Source organism: Strongylocentrotus purpuratus, unplaced genomic scaffold, assembly GCF_000002235.5.
Source record: "Strongylocentrotus purpuratus isolate Spur 01 unplaced genomic scaffold, Spur_5.0 spur5_scaffold_14, whole genome shotgun sequence".
Classification (NCBI taxonomy): domain Eukaryota; kingdom Metazoa; phylum Echinodermata; class Echinoidea; order Camarodonta; family Strongylocentrotidae; genus Strongylocentrotus; species Strongylocentrotus purpuratus.
Window position 1 is genome coordinate 8,872,351 of NW_022145599.1, and position 22,357 is coordinate 8,894,707.

A 22,357-nucleotide genomic window follows, 5' to 3' on the forward strand; every position below is an offset into this window, starting at 1 on the left:
TTTCTTGTCTTCCTATAATCCCCTTTATTCTTAGTTCCTACATTATCAATTTAATAAGTGTGATTTTTGGCTGCTTCTTTTGTAATTGTTCTCTATTTTCTCTCTTTCTGTTTTCCTCCTTATCTCATTTATCATCAATCATAAACTTGATGGACATTATTAAATTACATGAGCCACTGCTTTTAAATGAATTCATGAAATTGGACATTGATGGGATTGTTTGGCACTGGAACAAAATATGTCTCCTTTTATATCAAAGCCACTATTCCCTATCGCTGTCACATTCAAATTTGAGAAGATGAAAAGAGGAAATATGTGTCAAGGTTATTCTTAGAGTCAAGGTTTCGATATCCTTTTTTGTACGTGTCAAGCATTGCAATGTCAAGGTTAGATGTACAGTCATTCCGCGAGAAGACAGGCTTGAGGAAAGAGCTAGTAATCTGGATAATTAGATGATTCAAGAGAAATTAAGGACTGCATTATTTGGTTATATTAAGCTCAAGATGTTTTAGTATAAACCCATCAAAACATTGTAAGGTACATGTTAGTGAAACTGAAATTGTGATAATCTCTGATGGACATGTTGGCAGAATGAGTACAGAATGTAGTCCATACAATTTGAGAGGCTTGTAAATATCACATTTATCAAGATACATAGTAGTAACTGTTTGTCGCAAAGCAACAATGACCACCTTCACTTTCACTTCACAGCTGTTCTCCATACAGCTCGCTGGCCTGAGGTAGTAGTCCAAGTCTTGATTTCGATTTGCCTCTGCTTAAGGTTCCGCTTGACCCTGTCCTTGTAGCAAAGCCGTGGTCAAGATACTTACATGTATGTCAAACATATAAATCTTTCATGTAGCAATGCACCCCCCCCCCAAAAAAAAAAAACTCTGAGAATGTAAAGGATGCTGAACTATCATGTATCTTGATAGTATAGTTACGCTCCTGGAGGGACTGATCTTAAGCGACTGATCTTTATTTTTTCATGTTGTTGATAGATATAAACCAGACCATGGATGCAGGTCGGTGCGCGACCCACCGATTGGGATCTTAACGATAGATCGCTTGTGTGTTTAAGGGTCTAGTCATAATAGTCTGGAAGTCAACTCAAGGAAGTCTGTCATTGTCCTTGATGTTGCAAGGATGTGGTCTGAAGAATCTCAGGACGATCTTAAGACAGGGATGTAGTCCTGAAGCATGTTTATTTTATTCTCTATCTCCTTCATCACCTCCCTGTATTAAAAAAAGGTAGTGAAGTTCAGCTTGCTCAGGGAAAAAAATTACTTAAAAAAGTTTTGGGGGCTACTTTTCAAGCATGCTTGCATGAAAAAAACACTCTTTAATTTGTTTTGCATTGAACTCTATGCAAAATTTGGGGGCTCTTTTAAGAATTTTTGGGGCTCTTTCAAGATTTTTTGGGGCTCTTTTGGGCATTTTGGGGGCTAATTTGCCCCGAGCCCCCATGTATTTTTTCCCTGAGCTTGCTTGAAGTACATGTATGGACTGAGGTAAATAGCCATTTAGTACAATGGAAATTTATCCCCAAAACTCAAAATTTGCATAATTGCATTTCATCTCTTAGTACAGTTCATCTACTCTTTCAGTCTAATTATGATTTTGTCTACCTCCTACTATCCCCTCTTGCTAGTTTGTCTAATGTACATTTTGACTTTTATCCATTTAGTATAATTCTCAGTCTGTCTTATTATTCCTGTTTGGTTTATCTGATCAAATTTGATTTGATGACAGTTATGCTGATGATGATTATAGTGGATATTTATGCTATTAAATGATAATGATAATAGTTTTATAGTTGATAATAAAGATTATATTAATGACTATTTTTATGTTGAATAAGAAAATTAGCTCCGATGTCGATGACTCGCATGTACTTGAATACATGTATTGGAACAGATCATTCCATACTAGAATCGTCTTCATTGTCTTTTATCAATTGTTGTGTCATGTTGAACAGAACATGTTTATAATCAGTAAATTATTCTGTATTCTATCCTAACAGGACATGTATGGCCATAGATCACTTCCGTACATCATCGGAACACCAGCCTTCATGCAAGATGATGATGTGGGACTGATGGACTTAAGCGAAGAAGGTATTAAAATATGAAGAAAAAAATTAAACAAAATATTCTCAAGTTGAACATAAAGGGCATGATGCAGAAATCCAACTAACGTCCTTTATACTAGTGCATATTTTTTTTATTCTTTGGAAGTTTTTCAGAGTTTTAGAAAAAAATAAAATACAATGTAGAAATACAAGTTTCTTCAAAACATGCTAAGGCTTTATTAAAGTCATTAAAAAATAAAACTATATGCTTCAAAGTAGATGTAAGAAAAGTACTGTTATGCAGTAAATGAAATATGAACATAGCACTTTTGACACAGGAAAATCAGTGTATTCAGTGCAGTTTGTATTCCCTTTTTTGACGGCAACTTATAATTTCGTTCCCCAGATAGAAATATTTCTATAAGGCCAAAATGAAGAATGCTAATCAGTCAGGTGCAAGAAATGTCAAAATTGCTACAAACGTAGAAAATATTTTCAATTTGTGCCTAATCCGTGAGATTAATGTTTGGATTAAGCTACCATCTCAATGGCTTAGTGATGTCACAAAGCTCATTTCTTCTGTACCTACTAATCTCATCCTGTTGGGCTTAATGAAATGTTGATAATGTTAGCTTGTAGATGACATTATGATATTGATTGGCATCTATTTGTGTAGTTACATCTATGAAGTAATTGCCAATATATATATTGAAGAGGCATATTAAAGAAAAGATTCAAGTGTTAAAGGATACTACATACTAGACTGTCATGAAAATTGTCTCATGGATTACAGCACCAGATTGAATTGTCAATTTATCTTGTTTTAAATGCAACATGTATAACATGTAGGATACAATTCAATTCAAATTCAAATCTTTATTTAACCTTCATAAAAACAATTTACAGTGACAATATAGAAGATAATAGGGTCCTAAGGATATCTTATTGTTTATATCAAATTTTCCCTGGGTCTTTAAAAAAAATCTTTTTGTATTTCTATTATTTTCTCTGATCTTTTTCTAGTACTTCACTCCATCCAATCAAAGTAACTTGTATTTGGGCTGGACATTCTCTTTGAAGATATGTGCAAGAATTGGAAATGAGTTTGGAAGTCCAAACACTTATTTTGATTTTGTTTCTTTCTTTGATTTCCAGAAGTAGAAGACGATTCAAGCGTGGAAACTCTCAGTGACTCAGAGAAGTCGGAACTGTCAGATTCTGAGGTATGAAACACTACGGGATTGATATTCAATGTAGTTGTATTCTTTTCCAGAGTCTCTCAATTTACCAACATAAAATCAAGTGAATGGGACTAAGTCTTAATAATTTATTTCAAGCTTAGAACACAGACACTCACACAAACACTGAAACATTTGACCATGATGTGGAAGGCTACTAATTGACATCAATTTTTGTGTCCTATTATTGTGTCAAATCGGACCATTTTTGTGGTTGTAGACGTTTCTTGCCATGGCGACCACCCACCGTGTCATCCCTCTTGGTCGTCTGGGCTCCTCTCCAAGGAAATGGCCCATTTTCTCACTGGGTCAATTGCTTAATTACATATGACAATTTTAATTGAAGTTTTCCACCTCCTGCCTTGCACGTGAGAGAGCTACGGTGTCCACATGGTTTGTTTCCAATTAAAGTGGAAATGAGAACCATGCCCATTGTCATTAAAGCCATGTTGTTTTCCCAGTGGGTCCCACTAATTGATTAATTCTGTAGGGTCCCTGTCTATCTGTCGGTCTGTCTATCATACAAACCATTTATCATTGCGTGTGCCCAAGAGAGACTAAGACAGTGAAGTTAATGTGCATATAAATAGAGTAATCATGAAATGTATGAGTTCTACAATAGATATGTAGAATCATTCAAAATAAAAACCTATCTACATGGATTGTACTACTTCTTCTTTACATGTGTATCTTGTATGTTTTGCATCAAATTTGGAATGTACAAAGTTTTATAATATGTTATACAATATTTAATTTGCTATACGATATTTTATATACTTGGTATTGATATGACAAACCAAATCCACCAAATCATTTTGATTATGTATTTACAATCTAAAGCTAATTTCAATCAAAAATTCATGAATAGACAAAACAGAACTTGCTTGCGAAGTTCAGAGATAAAACAAAGCTTAAAGCCCCACTGCAATATTATCTACTTATATCTACTTGCGCCCTCTATATAGCAAACAATGCCTAATTGGTGACCATTGGTCCCCCATGATCCTCTTATGTTAATTGAGAGCTTATTTGGTGAGATAACCACCTGTCAGGGACCATGCAGGGAGGTATAATCCTTTCTGGCCAAACTAGTGCAGTGGGGCTTTAAAAAGCACTAAGTTGTCATTGATTTACTAATATTCTTCTTGTTTTCTCTACTTTTGTTAGTATTCCGATACAGAGACAGAGTCTGAGTTCACAGGAGGGCGACAGAAGATGACGGCTGATACAACAATGGCATCCACCAACAGGGTACAAAGCATGACCTGTGCATGCATTATTACCAGTTTATGTTTCCCACCAGTGTTTATGAATATATTCTTTACGTTTTGGAGGGAGTGGGTAATTATGTTTTGTGTGGGGGAGGGATGGCAGAAGAATGAACAACTTTGTTGAAAATAGGAAAAGTTAAACTACATCATCAAAGATATTGTATATTGGTTACATGACAATGGAAACAGTTTGATTGTAATTTCATAAATTGTTCTCCAGTTTAAACTGTAACATTAAAGATGAGCTTGATACAGCTGGACTGATGATTATATTTACTTAATGTTTCAGAAAGAGCCGGGTTATTGAGGTAGCTATGGGAGTTCCTCTTTCATTTTGTATTCAAATTTGTTGCTACTCAGGAAACACTTATCTGGTACCTCAACAATTTGGCTGTTTTTCTGTTTTCATAAAACCACAACAATTTTAGATCGACCTGCCTATACTTTAATGGACCTATTTCATTTCAAAGAATATGATGAGAAATGGATTTCATAGTACTTTTACAAATTTGTTTGAAAGAGTGATAGCAGGGGTGTTTTGCATGTTATCCTTTGATACATATATGTTCTACACAGTGAATCAGTGAAGCTTGAATTAGCATGTCAGACACGAATGTCGTCACAGTATGCACTTCACTTGTGTGTCATAGAGGTCCCCCTTCAGACACCTACCCCTTTAGTGAATGGTCCTTGTAGTGGTTACCCAGTATTCAGGTCCCCATAGAGGGCGATATTTCAAAGGTCAATTACATATACAGTCAAACCTGCTTTAGCAAACCACCTGTCTACAGAGACCACATTTCTTGTTTCCCTTGAAAATGGTTTCTCATTGAAATGTACTAAAGGAACCTGTCTACGAAGACCACTTTTTGTGTTTCCCTTGGATGGTCTTTATAGACAGGATTCACTGCACATCCATTTTAAAGATTGAACTTTAGAATTCGTCATAAAGCACAATGGATTGAGAGAAAAAAAATCCTATTATTGACTGTAATCACTCCCATCAAGTCAACACTATCAACACAATAAGAAGAGCTTTGAAATAGACTTTTATATGTTGTCAAGTTATATATGCTAGGTGATTAGATATTTCAATTTCAATTTCAATTTGATTTCTGTTTCCAACAAAACATTACAAATCAATTATAATCATTTACAAACATGTAGGAATACATACTGGAAACATGAGATATTGCAGTTATGAGAAATGATCCATGGATCTTATCTTGTCTTGTCCATTTACAAAAATTTAGGAACACATATTGGGAACATTATTTATTGCAGTTATGAGAAATGGTTTATGGATCTTATTGTCCATTCAATTAGGGCAGGGAGACTGGGGGGGGGGGGGGGGGGAGAGAAAGAGTTCAACACCCTTGTTTTGTTTGTGTATTGCATGCTGAACTAATCTAACCCAATGACCTTTTGGCTAACGTACAGAGTGAATCGGAGGACTCTGATACCGGTCTGTTTGATGATGAGGAACCATCAGACCAGGAGGCAGCAGCCCAGGTATACACACATTCTATCCTCCATCTTACATGTAGCTTCTCCATCATTAAAACCCCTTTCAGACACGAGGCAGTATACGGCTTAAACAACCACTGTACTGCTTGTAGCTACTTGCTCCCTCTATATAGAAAAAATGCCAAAGCGGTGCCAGTTAGTCCCCTATGATCCTCTTTTTTGTATGTTAATTGAGAGCTTAGTTGATGAGATTACCACCTGTCAGTGACCATGCTGGGTGGTCTAATCCCTCCTGGCCAAACTATTGCAGACAGGCTTTAAAGAACCACTGTGACAGAAATTAAATTAAACAACTGTGCCTATCGTATCTTATTACACAAGGATCAGTGAGGATGTATAAAGGAAATTGTTTCAAGCAGCCATGTTTTTTCTTTCCACCCATAAAATCGTCCCTATTTTCACGAAGTGACGGTAGTGAATGAAAATCGCATACAATTTGCGTGCGGATTTTCCTCAGTACCGTCACTTCGTGAAAACAGGAACGAAATATTGCCTCTCGTCTTCATTATCCTCCAAAGTTTTGCTGCAATTTTGTTTTTAGGTGGTTTACTGTCTCATGTCTGAATAGAGCTTCTTTCATCTCCTCTATAGTATGCAAAGCCTATCATCTACCTCAATAGAAATTATATGTATTCAAACATCTAAGATATTCACAACATTTTAGTAGAGATGTTGTGGTTGTGATTCACCATCTTTATATTCTTTACCTTTCTTTCTATCCTATCCATATTAGCCATTTTTTTATTGAAAAATCTATAGCAAGGAATTGTACTCGGATAAAGAATTGTAAATGAACAACAAAATTATCATTAATATAATTTGAATAGATGTACATAGTAGTTGTGTAAAGATTGAATTTGAATTTAGATTAGGTCTGCTAGTATTGATGTTGAAGTGCATGCCCTTTCCTCAAGTGTGGTGTCCTTAATGTGCACCAAGAAATGTATGCCGATAACCATTATCACTGCACCCATCCCCGCATGATCTGTGAAATGTACCAGTATTTTTTGTTTGGGATATTTTTTCCATTTTGTTATGACAAAACATGTCCTTGTACATGTATTTGGTTGATGTTGATTTTTCCTTCTGTGTAAATCAGCAGTTTAATTTTGTGTGTACGCCTTGGTTCTCTATTATTTGTAGTAAAATTGCTAATTAGTCAATTGATCTGTTTTCTAAGGTATATTCCGTGCACAAATATAAGTTCCTCAATGAAAAGTATGAATTGATAGCATAGAGTGAAATCATAATGAAAGGCAGAAAGCTGTGCAAATCGATTGACTGAGATATGTAATCAGCAGATGCAACAAGGGCGATATCTGTAAATAAAATCTATATTAGTTTTACAAATGTATGAGCTGATTTCAGTTGTATAGATAATAACTAGAAAAGTAGGAAAAATAAAATGTATTTTATTATTTTTACCTTTAAAAAGGTAAATGGATACCAATCAATAAGCTGTACTTGTAATGAGCGTAATATATTTCCATACTAACTCTTGTTTGTCTATGTACATGTACCATCTCAGCCTGTGAACTTCCAAGATGAGCTATCAGCCAAGCTAGGAGGAGGTATGACGAGGGGTGCACAAAACCAGGAACCAGGAGAAGTGACAGGTGAGAGACCACGCCCTTCTACCAGTCCTTGCTTAACCCGTTGACTATTGTATTTTCAAAGTCCCATGGGCTTAATACAGGGAACACCCGGTTTCCATAGCAACGGGTTAACATGTGATCTGAAATGGGGACATTCAGAGTAATCTATTCCAGAAAAAAGGAGAAAACAATTTTTTGGTTTTTGATAATAAGTCCAAGTAATGATAAGAAATATTACATGAGAATTCAACCAGTCACCACCACATATTTGTCTTATACATAAATATTATTGGAAAATGAATCACGAGTAATCAGCACGCTAACATGTACATGTATACATGTATATATAGCCCTGTATATACTGTATTGAGCAGTTTCTTTGAAGCATAAATAAATAATAATAATAATAGCCTAATAGTCCACTCCAAATTTTATTAAACCAAAACGGAAATTCTTTTTGCCCAATTGATCATATTAGTCTTAATGAATACGGAACGCGGCAAAATGTAAGTATGTACTGTCAGGCTACCACCCAATATTCGTAATTCCCCCCTCTTTGTATCATCTAGATGAATCCAATAGAAACCGCACCATCTCGGAAGACAGCAAGACATCATCTCAGGAGAGCTCCAAGAAAGGAACGAGGAGAAAGAAGCTTCCACTGGACAGAGAGAAGAAGAGCAAGAAGAAGAGATCAACGTCCAAGGCTGAAGGTAAGCGAACAATAATCCAGGGGAGTGTTTCACAAGGACTAAGATCGTCTCAAAGTTGGACTTAAAGATAAAGTTGAGTTCTGGTCATGTGATTGCATTGTGAAAGAAACGGTGTGGACTCGATCAGAAAAGGTTGATCATCTAGCATATAAGTATTGGTGTGTACTGCAAGGTTCTGGAATCATCAAAATGATAAGAAATTTGGTACAGCCTTGGTAAAGTTGCAAGCACTGTACACAGAAAGATGTATATGGGACTACACACACGAATAGATAAACTAATTTACTAAATATATCAATTAGAAGGCGGTTTTCCCGGCAAAATTTTTATCATCATGTATTAGTCAAAACATATTCTTTCACATGATTGGTAATGAGAGCTTCCATTTCATTTTTTTGAGAGAAGGGCGTTTCCAAAACTGGTCTTTACCTTTAAGTTGGACTTAACTATGGCAGGCCGTTCATGCCGCTGTTTTCTCTCACCATTTACTGACATTGGTTTCTCAAGGGACGTACAAATCATGGTCACAAATCTGCAGAATTTAAATTTGTTGATAATTCATTATTGAGGACAAAAATATTATCTAAAGATCATAATGGTGAGAGCAAACAGTGCATGAATGGCCCTGCTATAGTTAAGTCCAACTTAAAGTTGATCTTGGTCTTTGTGAAACACTCCCCATATCATAGATGTAGATGTAGGAGATCATCCAGTAAGTCACAGTTGGTGCATGTTATCTCTTGGTTCAGTATTCTACTGATTCAGTACAACCTGACCCTGGATTGAGGATCAGGTTTAACAAAGGAAAACTTAGACCTCAGGCCAACTTCCTTTGTTGAACTGTAGCACGCACATCGTCTAGTGTAAATTTGAGTAGGACTTGGCCTAGTAGTTCAAACTCCTTGGGCTAGTATTTATATAAGACCTCTACTATGTCAGTGGAGTCCACAAATGCATCAAGTGCAAAATATCAACCTCTTCATCCCCTGAAAGTGACTATAATTTTGTAACTAGATCTCTTAATATAAATCATGTCATGGTGAAAAAGCTTGATATCATTTTCAGATTTCTTTTTTCCCCAAATCTTTAAATTGAAAAAATTAACAATTATTTGGGAGGAATGGAGAGGAAGACACTCAGTGCTCTGTCTGTACTGCTTTAAACTGTAGAGGGAGCCTCACTGATTTCTTCCACATCTGTGGTTGAGCTGCATGTAGATGTCTGAGTCTCATATGAGATTTGACTTCAAGCAGTTATTGAATTAGTGTGTACACTGTACATGGAAACTTGTATTGTATTGATGACCTGGGGGGTGTTTCACAAAACTTGTCATCAGTGACAAATGAGAGTTTTTGTTATAAGCTACTGAAATACTTGCTTCTGATTGGTTATCAACAGATTTGTCACTGATTTTTGTCATTTGTCATTGAAAAAAGGCTTTGTGAAAAAGGTCCCAGATGGCACAATGCTTGTATGACGTTTGTTAAAGGGATCATTATTACCACTGCAAAAGCTGAAAATGAAATGAATTTGTGTAATCGTTAAAGACATTGTGTCTGTCAGGTGTATTAAAATCTCTCCCAAATCTTGTTTGTACATGTCTATGAAGTTGTAGATGATTTTGCACATGAATTATCTTATTTTGTGAGGGGGGGGGGGGGAGCACTCAAAGACTTTTGTTGGCACATGACATGTCTAGATGCAATGTACATTTGGTAATCACATTGTTTAATGGAAACTGTCAGGAACAATTGGATTTTAGGAATCCCCAATCCTCCCCCTCTCTCACATGGTGCAACCACAAGCCTACTGTATAAATTGGATTATTGTTGTCATTAATTGGCTTGTATCCGGGGTCTCTTTCAAAAATAGTCATCTACAGTATTAAATGATTGAGAGATAACATCTTGCCTTTATGATCATTTCCAAGCTACTTATACAAAAGGCATTGAGCCAATTCAGTTCACTGCTTGCTTCGGAAACAATAGTGTTTTCTATTTGTGGGTAATCCACACAATTAGCTTTTGATCGAGATAGTGAAATAACCGCAGAACGCTTGTACTCTGACAATCGTAGCCTCTTAATCTCTGTGAGGATTAATCTACAAATATCAATATGGATTAGGAGGGGATTAATGAAGGAAAAAGCAGGAGCCCGTAACCTGCTTGGTTGAGATAAAGACGGGAACGAATCTATTAAAGTAAGATAGCTGGCCCTTGATTGACAGGCAGACTTGTTGCTGTGAGTAACAAGGTTTTGTGGGCGTGGCTCTTGGAGGGGGATTTAGAGGGGAGCGGTTCAGTCCCCCTCTCAGCTAGCTGTAGGAAGCTATCTATTTGGTTGTGTGTCATGCTATCTGACCTGATGGGATTAAGAGGATTAACCATGTACCATGAGCATCGGGATTATGATGTTGTAGAAGATGCATGTTTACAAAGTTAGGTAGTGATGAAAATATTCATATTTGAATACAGGAATACATAAATATGTTCCAACCACAACTGAATGATTCAAAGTTGTAGATTGACCAGTGAGACTATTTAATTGAATTTTTATTAGTGTAACGAGTGAGTAAATTTCCTGCTTAGAAAATATACCAATTAGTTTACATGAACATGTAAATACTACATTTGGATTCAAGAAAAATAAGATGGTATATATAAAAAGATAATCTAGAATAACTGTATTGTACAATGTACATGTAGTATTACATGTAGGTTTGATTGCTATGTAAATAAGTTGTAATACATTTTGTACAATATAAAAAAAAATAAAAAAGGATCATTATAAAATAACAGATTGTATGCTTTAGTGATTTTTATATTTTATTGTTATTATTATTATAGTGATTGTATTTCTAACAGTGAGTGGAGTTGTAATAGAAAACATTATTGTTATTTCAGTGATATCTTTAAACAAAGAATTTTACATTTAGCAAGGTAAAATGAGAAGGAAAATGGGTTAAATTAAACGGAACTTAATTATTTTTTTTAATCTTAATTAATTACTATTATTTGTTTCTTTTACATCTTCAGATGATAATCTATTTGGTGAGCAGCCTGGCCAAGGCGAAGGAGAAGTTGACGATTCTCCGTTCGGCAAGAAAGGACTCTTCAGCAGCTCCGGTGGTGGTCTCTTTGATGATGACAAGGAGGAGGATGTAAGAAAAGCCTACATTTTTTCTTGTCAATATTTTTGTTGCTATAGTGATAACATTGATGTGTATGCTTTGGTAATAATGTTGATGTCGTAACTGTTATAGCCATTTATGTAATAGATGGAGAAAGGACTGTTTCGTCATTCAGATATGGATCTTTTTGACGTTGAAACAGATGATCATATGTATATTGATGTCCATGATTACATTGTTACATGTATAGAGATGATGGTGATGGTGATGATGATGGTGAGGATGATGATAATGATTACATTTTACGTTAGAGCCGAAAATGTCATAGATCTAATTTTGTATAATGCGTTCAAGCTATATTTTTTCCTTTATATCCATGCAAAGTTTTATTTCTCTTCAAACCTCTAAAACATTTCTTGAGATAAGTTTTGTTTACACATTTTTTCCTCTCGTTTTACTCACTTATTTCACCTTGAGGCCCTCACCTTCCTCTATGTGCCATAACCGATTAAATTTCACCCTGATTTAGTTATGATAGGTCCAATCCCATCTGACACTCCCTTTGTGTGTTAATCCCTTTATCCACCTTTTCACCTTGTGTGGTCTCGGTGAAACATAAGCCTAACCTAAATTTAAAATTTACTGAAAGATTAAACTCACAGTTATGATTAGCATGGGAAGAGGGACCTCATTTGAAGTAACCTTATAGTTGAGGACAGCACAGATGCACTTGTGGTTTCAGAAACTCAAGTTTACTAGAAGTTTTAAACAACAAGCAATCTTATGTTTATCGCGAAAATAGCAAGCAGCAAGGGGTCTTTTCCCAAAGTTACTGTATGTGCTGTGCAGACATAATTAGATTTGAGGTTTTGTCAGCTTGTAGTTTAATACTACAATGGCTTGCCTGGCTTGTAAGTTTAAAACTTAGGGCAGTGATTTGGTACGATGTGAACCTGTGACATTGTTATTGGATTGTTGTGTAAAACTTCCCTAAAAGTTAAAAACTATGACAGTGCTGTGTGAGCAATGATTGGTTGGAAACCATCGTTAGATTATGACGCAAGCTTTGGCAACAAGATAAGGCCTTTCTATGAAATCTCCATTCGGTCATAGTTTAGTATGCATGAGTAACCTTTTGTTTATTTTGTTTTTGTTTACAATATTTGTGAATTGCTGGATGTGAAGGATCTCACTTAACAGCTTCCTTTTAAATGAAAAACTAAACAATTGTCATCCAATGGCACCTTTCCCACATGAAAATACATTTACAAGACCATTAGTATGAATTTAGTGCGAGTACGCTCGACCTAGTAGTAGTATGAATTATGTTGAATCCTTACCAAGATTACTACGTTGATGGTGAAAAGTTCTTTTGTTTCAATTTGCGTTTAGGTTTGTAAATGATGTCTTTGTTGCACTTTAACAAAATTCTGAAGCAGTTTATGGGCCTTGCACTGTAACCAACCCTAACTCTCTCTCTCTCTCTATTGGTCTTTCTTTCTCTTTCTCTCTCTCTCTCTCTCTCTGTCTCTGTCTTTCTCTGCCTCTCTCTGCCTCTCTCTGTCTCTCTCTGTCTCTCTATTGGTCTTTCTTTCTCTCTGTCTCTGTCTCTGTCTCTGTCTTTCTCTGCCTCTCTCTGTCTGTCTGTCTGTCTCTCTCTCTCTCTCTCTCTCTCTATTGGTCTTTCTTTCTCTCTCTCTCTCTGTCTCTCTCTCTCTCTCTCTCTCTCTCTATTGGTCTTTCTTTCTCTTTCTCTCTCTCTCTCTGTCTCTGTCTTTCTCTCTCTCTCTCTCTGTCTTTCTCTGCCTCTCTCTGTCTCTCTCTGTTTCTCATAATCTCTCACTAACTTCCTCATTGTTGATCGCTGGCTGTCTCTTCCTCTCTCGTTTTCTTCTGTACTGTACTTCACTCTCTGCATTCAGCGTATCTTGAGCTGTTCTTCAAGCTCTCAACCTAACATCCATACCTTAGGGACAACATACAAAGGATATATTTATTGAGGGGGAATCGAAATGAGGAATCAAAGACATGACACATGGGATTCTAGCAGTAGGTTGACCCGCAAACTGTAAACAACTCTGAACCATATCAAAGCATGTCTTTATCCATTCCTAATGCAGTTAAGACATAACATCCCTCCCTCCCATCTCAGTTACTGTAATCTTGTTGTGATATCACCCTTGCATATTGTATAGCATATACTAACTGTAGTCCCACTTGCTGTGATTCATGTTGCTGAGTCAACCCAATAAAGATTGATAGAGACAAGAAAAATTATCCACTTTTCCAAAACAAGTTCCCTTGGAGCTTGTCTCTTATTGTTCCTCTCTATGACAATCGCATCTGGTAGCTTCACGTCACTCGAGTAGCACAGGAGCTAATAAGGTCTGTTCACATTGAGGGGGTATTGAGTCTGTCTTGTTGCGCTGGATAGCCCAGTGATAATGGCTCTTTTTTTTTTTTTTTTCTTCTCCTACAGACAATTTGTATGCATCTCGTACTGAAATTTGGGCTAACTACTTAATTTTCCTGGTTTTCCAGTAAATTGAATGGATTCTTTTATCATGCTACATGTAAATATACATTTTATAAACCCATATGAACCTTCTGCTATAAATTGAATAAGGTGAATCAGGAAGAGGGACACCCCACTGAACATGATAAAAGATGAATTAGCTTCACTGAATAATGATATTTAGTAATTGCTGTATTCTCCTTGGCACAATGCTTTATAAGGGTGCAGTACATGGAAATCCCCCTCGCCCTCCCCCTCCAATCTCTCTCCAATCTCTCTCCATATCCCCATAATATATCGAGCAAAAAGGGCCTTGTGCAATATTTGTATGGAAAAAAGAAAGAAAAAAATATGCTCTACATGTGTAGTATGGAGCCCCTGCTACATATATGTTTCTATTTATAGCAACCACATAAACTCTTTTAATTTGTTAATATCTTTATGATTCAATTATTGTTTTATTATCGCAAAATATGGTGTAATGAACAGGGGCAAACTTGACCAGCTTTTGCCATTTGGCGGTTGGCTCCATTTGCCAAATGTAAATTGATTGTAATGATCTAATAAAAAGTATCTGAACATTTGGTGAGAAATGAAGTGAATGAATGAGCCTCTCTGCCAGCTATAAGTAAGTTCTTGAAACACAATATGAGACTGTAGGAACAGTCTATGCTCGTAGTTCAGTGGGTTGTTGATGGGGTTCAGAGGATGTAGGTTCTTAATTTGAATAAAGAAAAGAAGAGTTTTGTCTACTTGCTGTAATGCAAGATTTGTGCTTCATAGTCTCAGATTATCAGGCACACTGAAGGATGATTGTATTCTTGATTGTAAGTCTTGTCGCTAGAGTTTCTTTTGAGGAGAAAGAATAAACTTACTATCACTGATAAATGTACCAGTGACTAAATGTTCCCAGGACTGAATAAGAAATGTTTTGGTTTGTCTCTGGTGTTTGATGAAATGTAACAAGGATTTCTCCTTTTCCAAGATTCTTGACAGTCATTCCATTGTTCCCCCGAGCGAAAACAAGTATATTATGTGGTTTCTGCCATGCAAAAGTCTCTTTGAATATAGCTATCTATGCTATGAAGAATTCTACACCCTACAGGCAGATATTGCTTCTGTGACCTAGTTTTAGGGTCTGAAAACCCAGTCTATGCATTGCATCTTCGGAGGTGTTGAGAGAGGCAATATACCAGGTTTCCAAGATGATCGCAACAAGCTTTGTGCCGACTCCACCAAGATCCGAACATGGCTCCCTGAGCCGTCTCATTGTCGTGACACGCCATTCTAGCCCCCCGTCCATCGTCAAAACCACCAAGCGGTTCTGGAGTGGAAACATCAGCATGGGTGCTAACATCTAGGTGTGGCCATTCCTTTACCCTTCTTTCACTCTTAAGGCGGTATCCTGCAGGATTCCTTGTTAAGGGTTTTACCTATCTTTGCCGGGGGATATGGCAATAGCCTTCCCCCCTGATGCGAGCAAGGATGACATCTTTGTGTGCTTGGCCACGTATGGTGACAGTCGCGCCATCATGAGACTGGACCAAGGAAATTTCTCTATGACGGTTGAAGGATACAAGAACGTCTCCCCGATACGCAAGTGGTTGTCCAAGTCATGCAGGAGCGTTCCCAGTGCCATCAAACGCCTCAAGGGCAGTCAGATTGCGGTCAGTTTTAAAATTAGTTTCGCAATGGAAGATGTGTAGTAATTTTTAAAGGGTACAGTGAGCAAAGTCTATATAGTTATAAGGATCTCTTGAACTTACAAAGTATAGGTTGTAAGAGTAGCCAGGATTCTTTTAGTGGACATCGTTTGAGGTCTGTTTCAAATGCTCTCACAAGCAAGTATAAATGTCTATCGTAATAGTACATGTAGTGTGATAGCTGCTGTATGAGATGTACATCCACTAGAATGTACTTGGTTTGGTGTGTTGAGATGCATGTTGTTAATGCAAAGTGATGTATCACCTGTCAAAAGAGTGAAATCGTGACCAAAAAGGTTGCAGAATGGATGACGCATAGTGCCTTCCAGGGTAGCGACAGACAGCCGATCACCAACCTGAAAGAGCACCCAGACCTTGGTGTCAGTTGCTGAGGATGCTGCCGTCACGATGATGATTAACCCTACGTGGTCATGAATGTTCTTGAGAAAATCCCTTGCCCCTATAGAAACACCCTCCAAAGATTTCATGTCACCATCACATGAAGTTTTACTCCTAACCACTCTGCCAAGAAAGGCATTTTCCCTTTCAATCCGTCGGTTGCCGCAGGTTTGGAAGAGCAGTCGTGATGTGAAGGTGGTGGCAGTGTCTAAAATACTGGACATGGGTTGAACTCCTCTGTACGCCATGTATTCACATCATTATCATCTTGTTTCTTATGTTCAAATCCAGGGAGGACTGTTTGATGATAAACCATCTGCAGCTGGCAGGAGGGATGTAACGTCAGACCACGTCTATGAGGACATTGTCAGTAAGTCAAGCTTTACATTTTTACATCAATCATATAAAAAGGCAAGAGTATAATCATTGATGGTTGGTACAGGTCTGTATGAGAGTAAGAATACTCATATATGTTTCATGTTTCTTCACAGTCATGTGCACTCCTCTTGTCTGTAATGTTTCTTACTGTAAAGTCTCAACTGATTTGCCGTCTCTTTGTCTTTTACATACAAAAGTATCATGGAGTCGTGTGTACCAAGCAGTATGATTACATTTACCTCATACCATTACATTGTAGCTTGCGAAATTCAGTATTTTGGACACTTTTGTGACTCTTCCTAATTTGATTACCATATGATATTCATAATTGTCATTATGTTTAAGTTGATGCATCCAAAGTTTGCTAATTTAAGGTCTGTACCTGTCAGGTCATATCAACAATTCTACCTCTAGTATTCACATTTATTGGTATATAAATTGGTATACCAGAAGGTTGCCAATTTGAGCTTAATGTGTGCATATGATTCACTCTACCTCATATATTCATAATTACTTCTCTCATGGGTTGACGTTATTTAAAAAAAAACTGTTACGATGTACCTCAGCTTGTTGCCAATTCAAGAGTGATATAGATCTGCGTATTAGTGACTATACTGATGTATGTATAGTCATCATTTTCATCTGGGTTGAAATTCATACTTTTAATAAACGGATATATCAGAAGGTTGCCAATTTAAAGAAAGATGATATGCACATATCAATGACTCTACCTCTATAGTCAATATTCATAATTATTTCTCATGTCGGTTGACAACCAGGACATAATAACACCTGAATCAATTCGCCATTTCATAATGTAATCAAATTTAATGTATAGATCTTTTTTATTTCACCTGTTACAAATAAATTAATTTCAATAATCGTTGCTACTTATTGCTAGGTAGGACAAACATTATGGTTTGCCCTACCTAGCAACACGTAACGTATGTTATGTATACAATTCGCATTCTGACTAATAAAATATAATTATTTTTGACAGGTGAATGAAATCATGTGTAACATGGCACTTAACAACACCTTAGTATTTAAATTACTAAAACAGTCTATTCAGTAATATCCCATTCAAATATGAGCCTTATTTCCTTCCTGAATTGTGTGTTACAAGTAGGAAGTAAATGTGAGAAAAGTATTCCCTTACTGCACCACAAATGACACCTTGCTACTCAAGGTATCTGGTACATCTATTAAACATACAGTAATTGTTTAAAACACAACAGAAATAACAAAATTGTAACATAAGAACTGGAAAGTAATCTCCATAAGGTATCATTTTTCATGACAAACTTCCGGGAGAATTGGAGCTCAAATTTCCTGTCATATCCCAAATCACACCTCTCTCGCTTTTCCTCCTTACCTTTCCTCTGAAAAAGAGGGGATGAGAAAATACTCTCCCGATTAAATTCTGTAGTCATCCCTTTCTATCTGTTGATTTTTCTCTTTCTTTGATTCCGCTCCTGGTAGAGCGATTGTTTTTCTTGTATTAAAAGAACAAGCTTCCAGCGTGTGATTCACAGACGATCCTAAACTCATATCCTGCAGGGATTAAGATTTCTCTCATCTTTTTCCAGTCATTATTTATTTTTGTGGAGGGTGACAGAGCAAGCGCAAGAGTTCTTGTTGGTGAAATAACTGTTAGCAGAAAGGCCTTCTTTCCTGATGAGGGTAGCTAGGGAATTGTTGGATAACAAGCATGTAATAAGAATCTGGAATCAGTAAAGGGTCAATTTTATGACATACAAATATGATGGTGTTAAATACACTGATTGGTAAAACCACTTGAGTAGTTGTAAAAAGGATTTTTTTTTTTTTAAGAAGTAGCTCCTCTCAGAACAAAAAAAGGAAACAATTCTTTTCTCTTATCTCTCTTTTTCTGTCGACCTTCAACCCCAACAGTCATTTTCAGGACTACTCAAATTGTGTACTGTATACCCAATCACTATAGAATTAATCATTCACCGCAAGACCTCTAAATGTTCTTATATATATATATATATATATATATCATCATTATTAAGACCCTTTTACCTGCCCAAGACACTACAAGCAGGTGGTAAACTGCATCAATAAACAATTGAGGCAAAATTAAATTATTTTTTGTTAAATTTAAATTTAAAAAAAAAAAAAAAATTGTATTGACAAAGATTAATTAGTGTCAAACTTAGATGCCTTTATTTTCAGCAACTATTGATCATGCTTACTTGCCATTTGCCTTTGATTTCGCCGCGTTATGTTTTTTTAGGTCATTCACAGCATCGCATGTGAACGAGGCACTGTGCTTAATTACTCTGGAAGGACATACTAAATATGAAGAAAAAAATGATCTCCTTTGAATATAATCATGACTTCATGAATTGGCTGCCCTCTTTCCTTTTGAGCCTGTGGGTGAATGTGCTTCATATGATGCAGAGTGACCTTGGCAGACTCCTGCTAGGGTGTGCCAAGGTTTCTTACAGCACCCACACGTATTACACTCTGTGGGACTGAGGTATAGGAGGTTAATAGATATAGCTAAAGAAAGGCCAGAAATAGCTCATGACTCGTGTTCTAAGAATAAGGAGAGGCAGTTTATTTTAGTACAGGGTTGTTAAAAGGAAGGAAATGTTGATGGGTTCTGAAGAAAGACAGGCATTTTTGTATTTTTATGAGATATTCTGAACAACAGGGTATTCTAATTACCTCTGAGTTAATTTTATGAAAGTACATGTAGTTGCGATCACGTGTTTGTGTCATATTTCTTGAGAAACCATTAGGTTTGATTACCTTGTGTGCCTGAAAATGAGTGATATACATCCCCTTTATTCTAGTTAAAGCTCATAGAAAGAGACATTTAAAAAAAAAATGCTATAATGTGCTGGATAAAGATATGGTTATCATTGTCCTGTAGAGCTTTGGCCTAGTTGATATGTCTCTAGACTATGGCAAGACATTAATCTACACTTGCCACCCTCCACCCAGGTGACATAAATGACTAAAATGAGTACCTGGTAGGAAGACATTATCTGATGCCCCTAAGAACGCCTTATCAGGGCTGCTAGGATAAAGCCGTGGAACAGCGCGTTGAAAAAATTGTGTTATTAAAACGCTACTTCAATGTTACTATGTTATAATTATTGTTATTATTACAAGCACAGTATGTGAAGTTTTATGTGACTGAGTTGTTGCAATGTAATCTTCTTCAAGTTGATTTGACTACATCCTTCATGAGAACATGTTTTCCAAAAGAGACATCCCACTGTAATCTCAAAATCACTCAAATCCTTGCAAGTCATACCAGGTATTCTATCAAAGTAAAGATAGACGTATATTTTAAATTCATTGGATTGCAACACTGTTTTATTACTTTAATATTCTTCTTGAATATAATGTTCATTTGAGAGCATGATTATTAGGAAATTAGTTTGATTGAATGCTTCCTGATTGAGTTAAAAAAAAACAGTATTGGCTCGAAGCTATGAGTGGTCATTAGACATAACCTAATTCATACCCAAGCATTCTTTATTATGAGAACTGAGCGAGAGGGTCGTCTGTCGGTATGTTAATCTCTTAATGCTACTTGATAACTTGTGAGATTTTTATCACTATGAGCCAGACAATGATTTTAATGCCCAGTTAGCATTCATGCATAAATTCTCTAGATGTAGGAGTTTTCCTGAAAGTTTGCTCTGTGTTGCTCGGGCCATCATGAGCAAATTATATTTTGTTCATGTTTTCTTGTGACATTTTTAATAATCATTTGTTTGATCAATAGTTTTGTAGTTTCTGTCTATTTTGCTGTCCTTGATTACTGTTCACAGCTTTTGCCCCTGAATTTGACTCCTCTCTACATGTACCTGTTCATGTTTTCTCTTACCCCCCCCCCCTCCCTTTTCATTTTTCTTACATATGTGCTCTCTCCCTCCCTATCTCTCTTTTTCTCTCTCACTCTCCCTCCACCTATCGTCACATCGCTCTCATCTTGGGACTTCCATCTCTCTCTCTCTCCTCCACTTATCTCTCCATCTCCATCTCCTACCCCCCCCCCTTTTCATTTTTCTTACATACTGTATGTACTCTCTCCTATCTCTCATTTTCTCTCTCACTCTCCCTCCACCTATCATCACATCGCTCTCATTTTGGGAATTTCCTTCCATCTCTCTCTCTCTCTCTCTCTCTCTCCCTTCTCCCTTCTTCTCTTCATTCCTACCTTCCTCTCTTTCTCTCTCCCCTCTCGCCTTTCCCCCTCTCTCCTTCTATCCCTTTCTCTCTTTTAATCCCTTTTAATCCATCCCTTCTTCTCTCTCTCTCTCTCTCTCTCTCTCTCTCTCTCTCTCCACACATCCCTCCTTCTCCACCGATCCCTCCTTCTCCACCGATCCCTCCTTCCCCCTCTCCATCCCATCACTCTATCTCTCTCATCTTCAAGGCACTTGTTGATTTTCCTCCATCCTCCCTCCCTGTACATCACGGCTGAGTCACTAGCTGTCCCCCTCATCACAGACCTACATGTACCAGGATTGTCAATTGACGACTTCCCTGGGAGTTTAGCAGGGTGTCCTTGATGTTGAACTCCTGACAAAAGGCCTGTCTTCGTCAGCTCGAGATTGCCAAATATCCCGCTATTTCTGATTTGGGAAATAATCCTGAAGTTACAAGTCGCGTCTTCATCTGCACGAGACTCTACCTCTAAACTCAAAACTCGAGCTCGAGAAATTAGCTCCAGATAGTTTGCTCAGCGGTCGCGCATAGTGCGAGTCTTTGGGCTGGTGAAGCCGCACTGATCAAATAGCGGGATATTTTGCAAACTAGCCCAAGATATCTTAGGATGATTATCTCGACCAAATATCCCGCTAATTGCAACTGCGGGCTGATGCAGACGCAAAATAGCTGGATAATTTGCGATCGGGATAGTTAAAATAACGGATTATCTGGCAATCTCGAGCTGATGAAGACAGGCCTAAACAGGGCTCTCTGTCCCCTGCAGGAAACTCCTCTTTTTACCCCATTTCCCATCTAATTCCTTCTCTCATAAACCCTTCCTGTACAAAGAAAAACATGCACCAAAACAGGAGATATTCAAAGGGTTCTGTACAGCTCAAAGATTCTCATCGTGAAATGAATGCTCATGATAGGTGTAGTGCATGCTCACTTGCTCAGTCTTTACATTCATAGTGTCACATATATTGTCTCCTTTTGCAATGATTATCAGCTTGATCATATTCAGTACCTAAATTAACAAGATAGGTACATTCTAAACAATGCCTGTTTTAACTAATAATTCAAAATTTTATAAAATTATATTTTGTCCTTTTTTTCAGATACAAGAAAAAATAAACTTTTTGTAATTTAGAAGTTTAGTTTGTGAAGATGGCTTTATCATAAATTCATAAAGAAGAAATTTTAGTCAAATCCTTTGAGGTACATTGGCTGTGTTATGAAAGATAACTTTTGATAGCCCTTCAAAAATGATGTACCCCTCCTTATAAATCCTATGCATCATTATCACTAGGGAGGATCGTTACATTGAAATCCCTTGGCAGTCCACCAATTGTGGACTGGGTATCATTTCTCTGACCTACATGGACATGGGGAAAATGCTGGGCAACAAGATAAAACTGAATCCAGTCTTCTTTTTTAATCTATGGTTTGAAAAAAAATAATGGCTAACTTGGTATCATTTTTCTATCTAAAGTAGATATGAACCCTAGACATAATCATTGCAAATAGTTTGTACACAACAAAAATCTATTCCTTTATTAATTACTAAGAAAATTAAAATTTATGAAATTTGCAGTACAAATGAAAAGGGACAGGACATCA

General features: G+C 36.9%; 2 protein-coding genes across 2 annotated transcripts in view; both read left to right on the forward strand.

Moving 5' to 3' along the window:
• Positions 1-9,254, forward strand: part of LOC105446069 (WASH complex subunit 2-like) — a 49,518-nt gene extending 40,264 nt beyond the window's left edge. The window contains exons 6-12 of the mRNA XM_030984979.1: positions 2,024-2,117; positions 3,227-3,294; positions 4,477-4,560; positions 6,021-6,092; positions 7,636-7,723; positions 8,272-8,415; positions 9,181-9,254. Of these exons, the coding sequence (XP_030840839.1) occupies positions 2,024-2,117; positions 3,227-3,294; positions 4,477-4,560; positions 6,021-6,092; positions 7,636-7,723; positions 8,272-8,415; positions 9,181-9,254 (624 nt within the window). The remainder of the gene's footprint in view (positions 1-2,023; positions 2,118-3,226; positions 3,295-4,476; positions 4,561-6,020; positions 6,093-7,635; positions 7,724-8,271; positions 8,416-9,180) is intronic.
• Positions 9,255-10,800: 1,546 nt separating this feature from the next.
• Positions 10,801-22,357, forward strand: part of LOC579128 (protein piccolo) — a 69,126-nt gene continuing 57,569 nt past the window's right edge. Inside the window, exons 1-3 of the mRNA XM_030984980.1 lie at positions 10,801-10,852; positions 11,451-11,575; positions 16,454-16,532. Coding sequence (XP_030840840.1) covers positions 10,801-10,852; positions 11,451-11,575; positions 16,454-16,532 — 256 coding nt within the window. The remainder of the gene's footprint in view (positions 10,853-11,450; positions 11,576-16,453; positions 16,533-22,357) is intronic.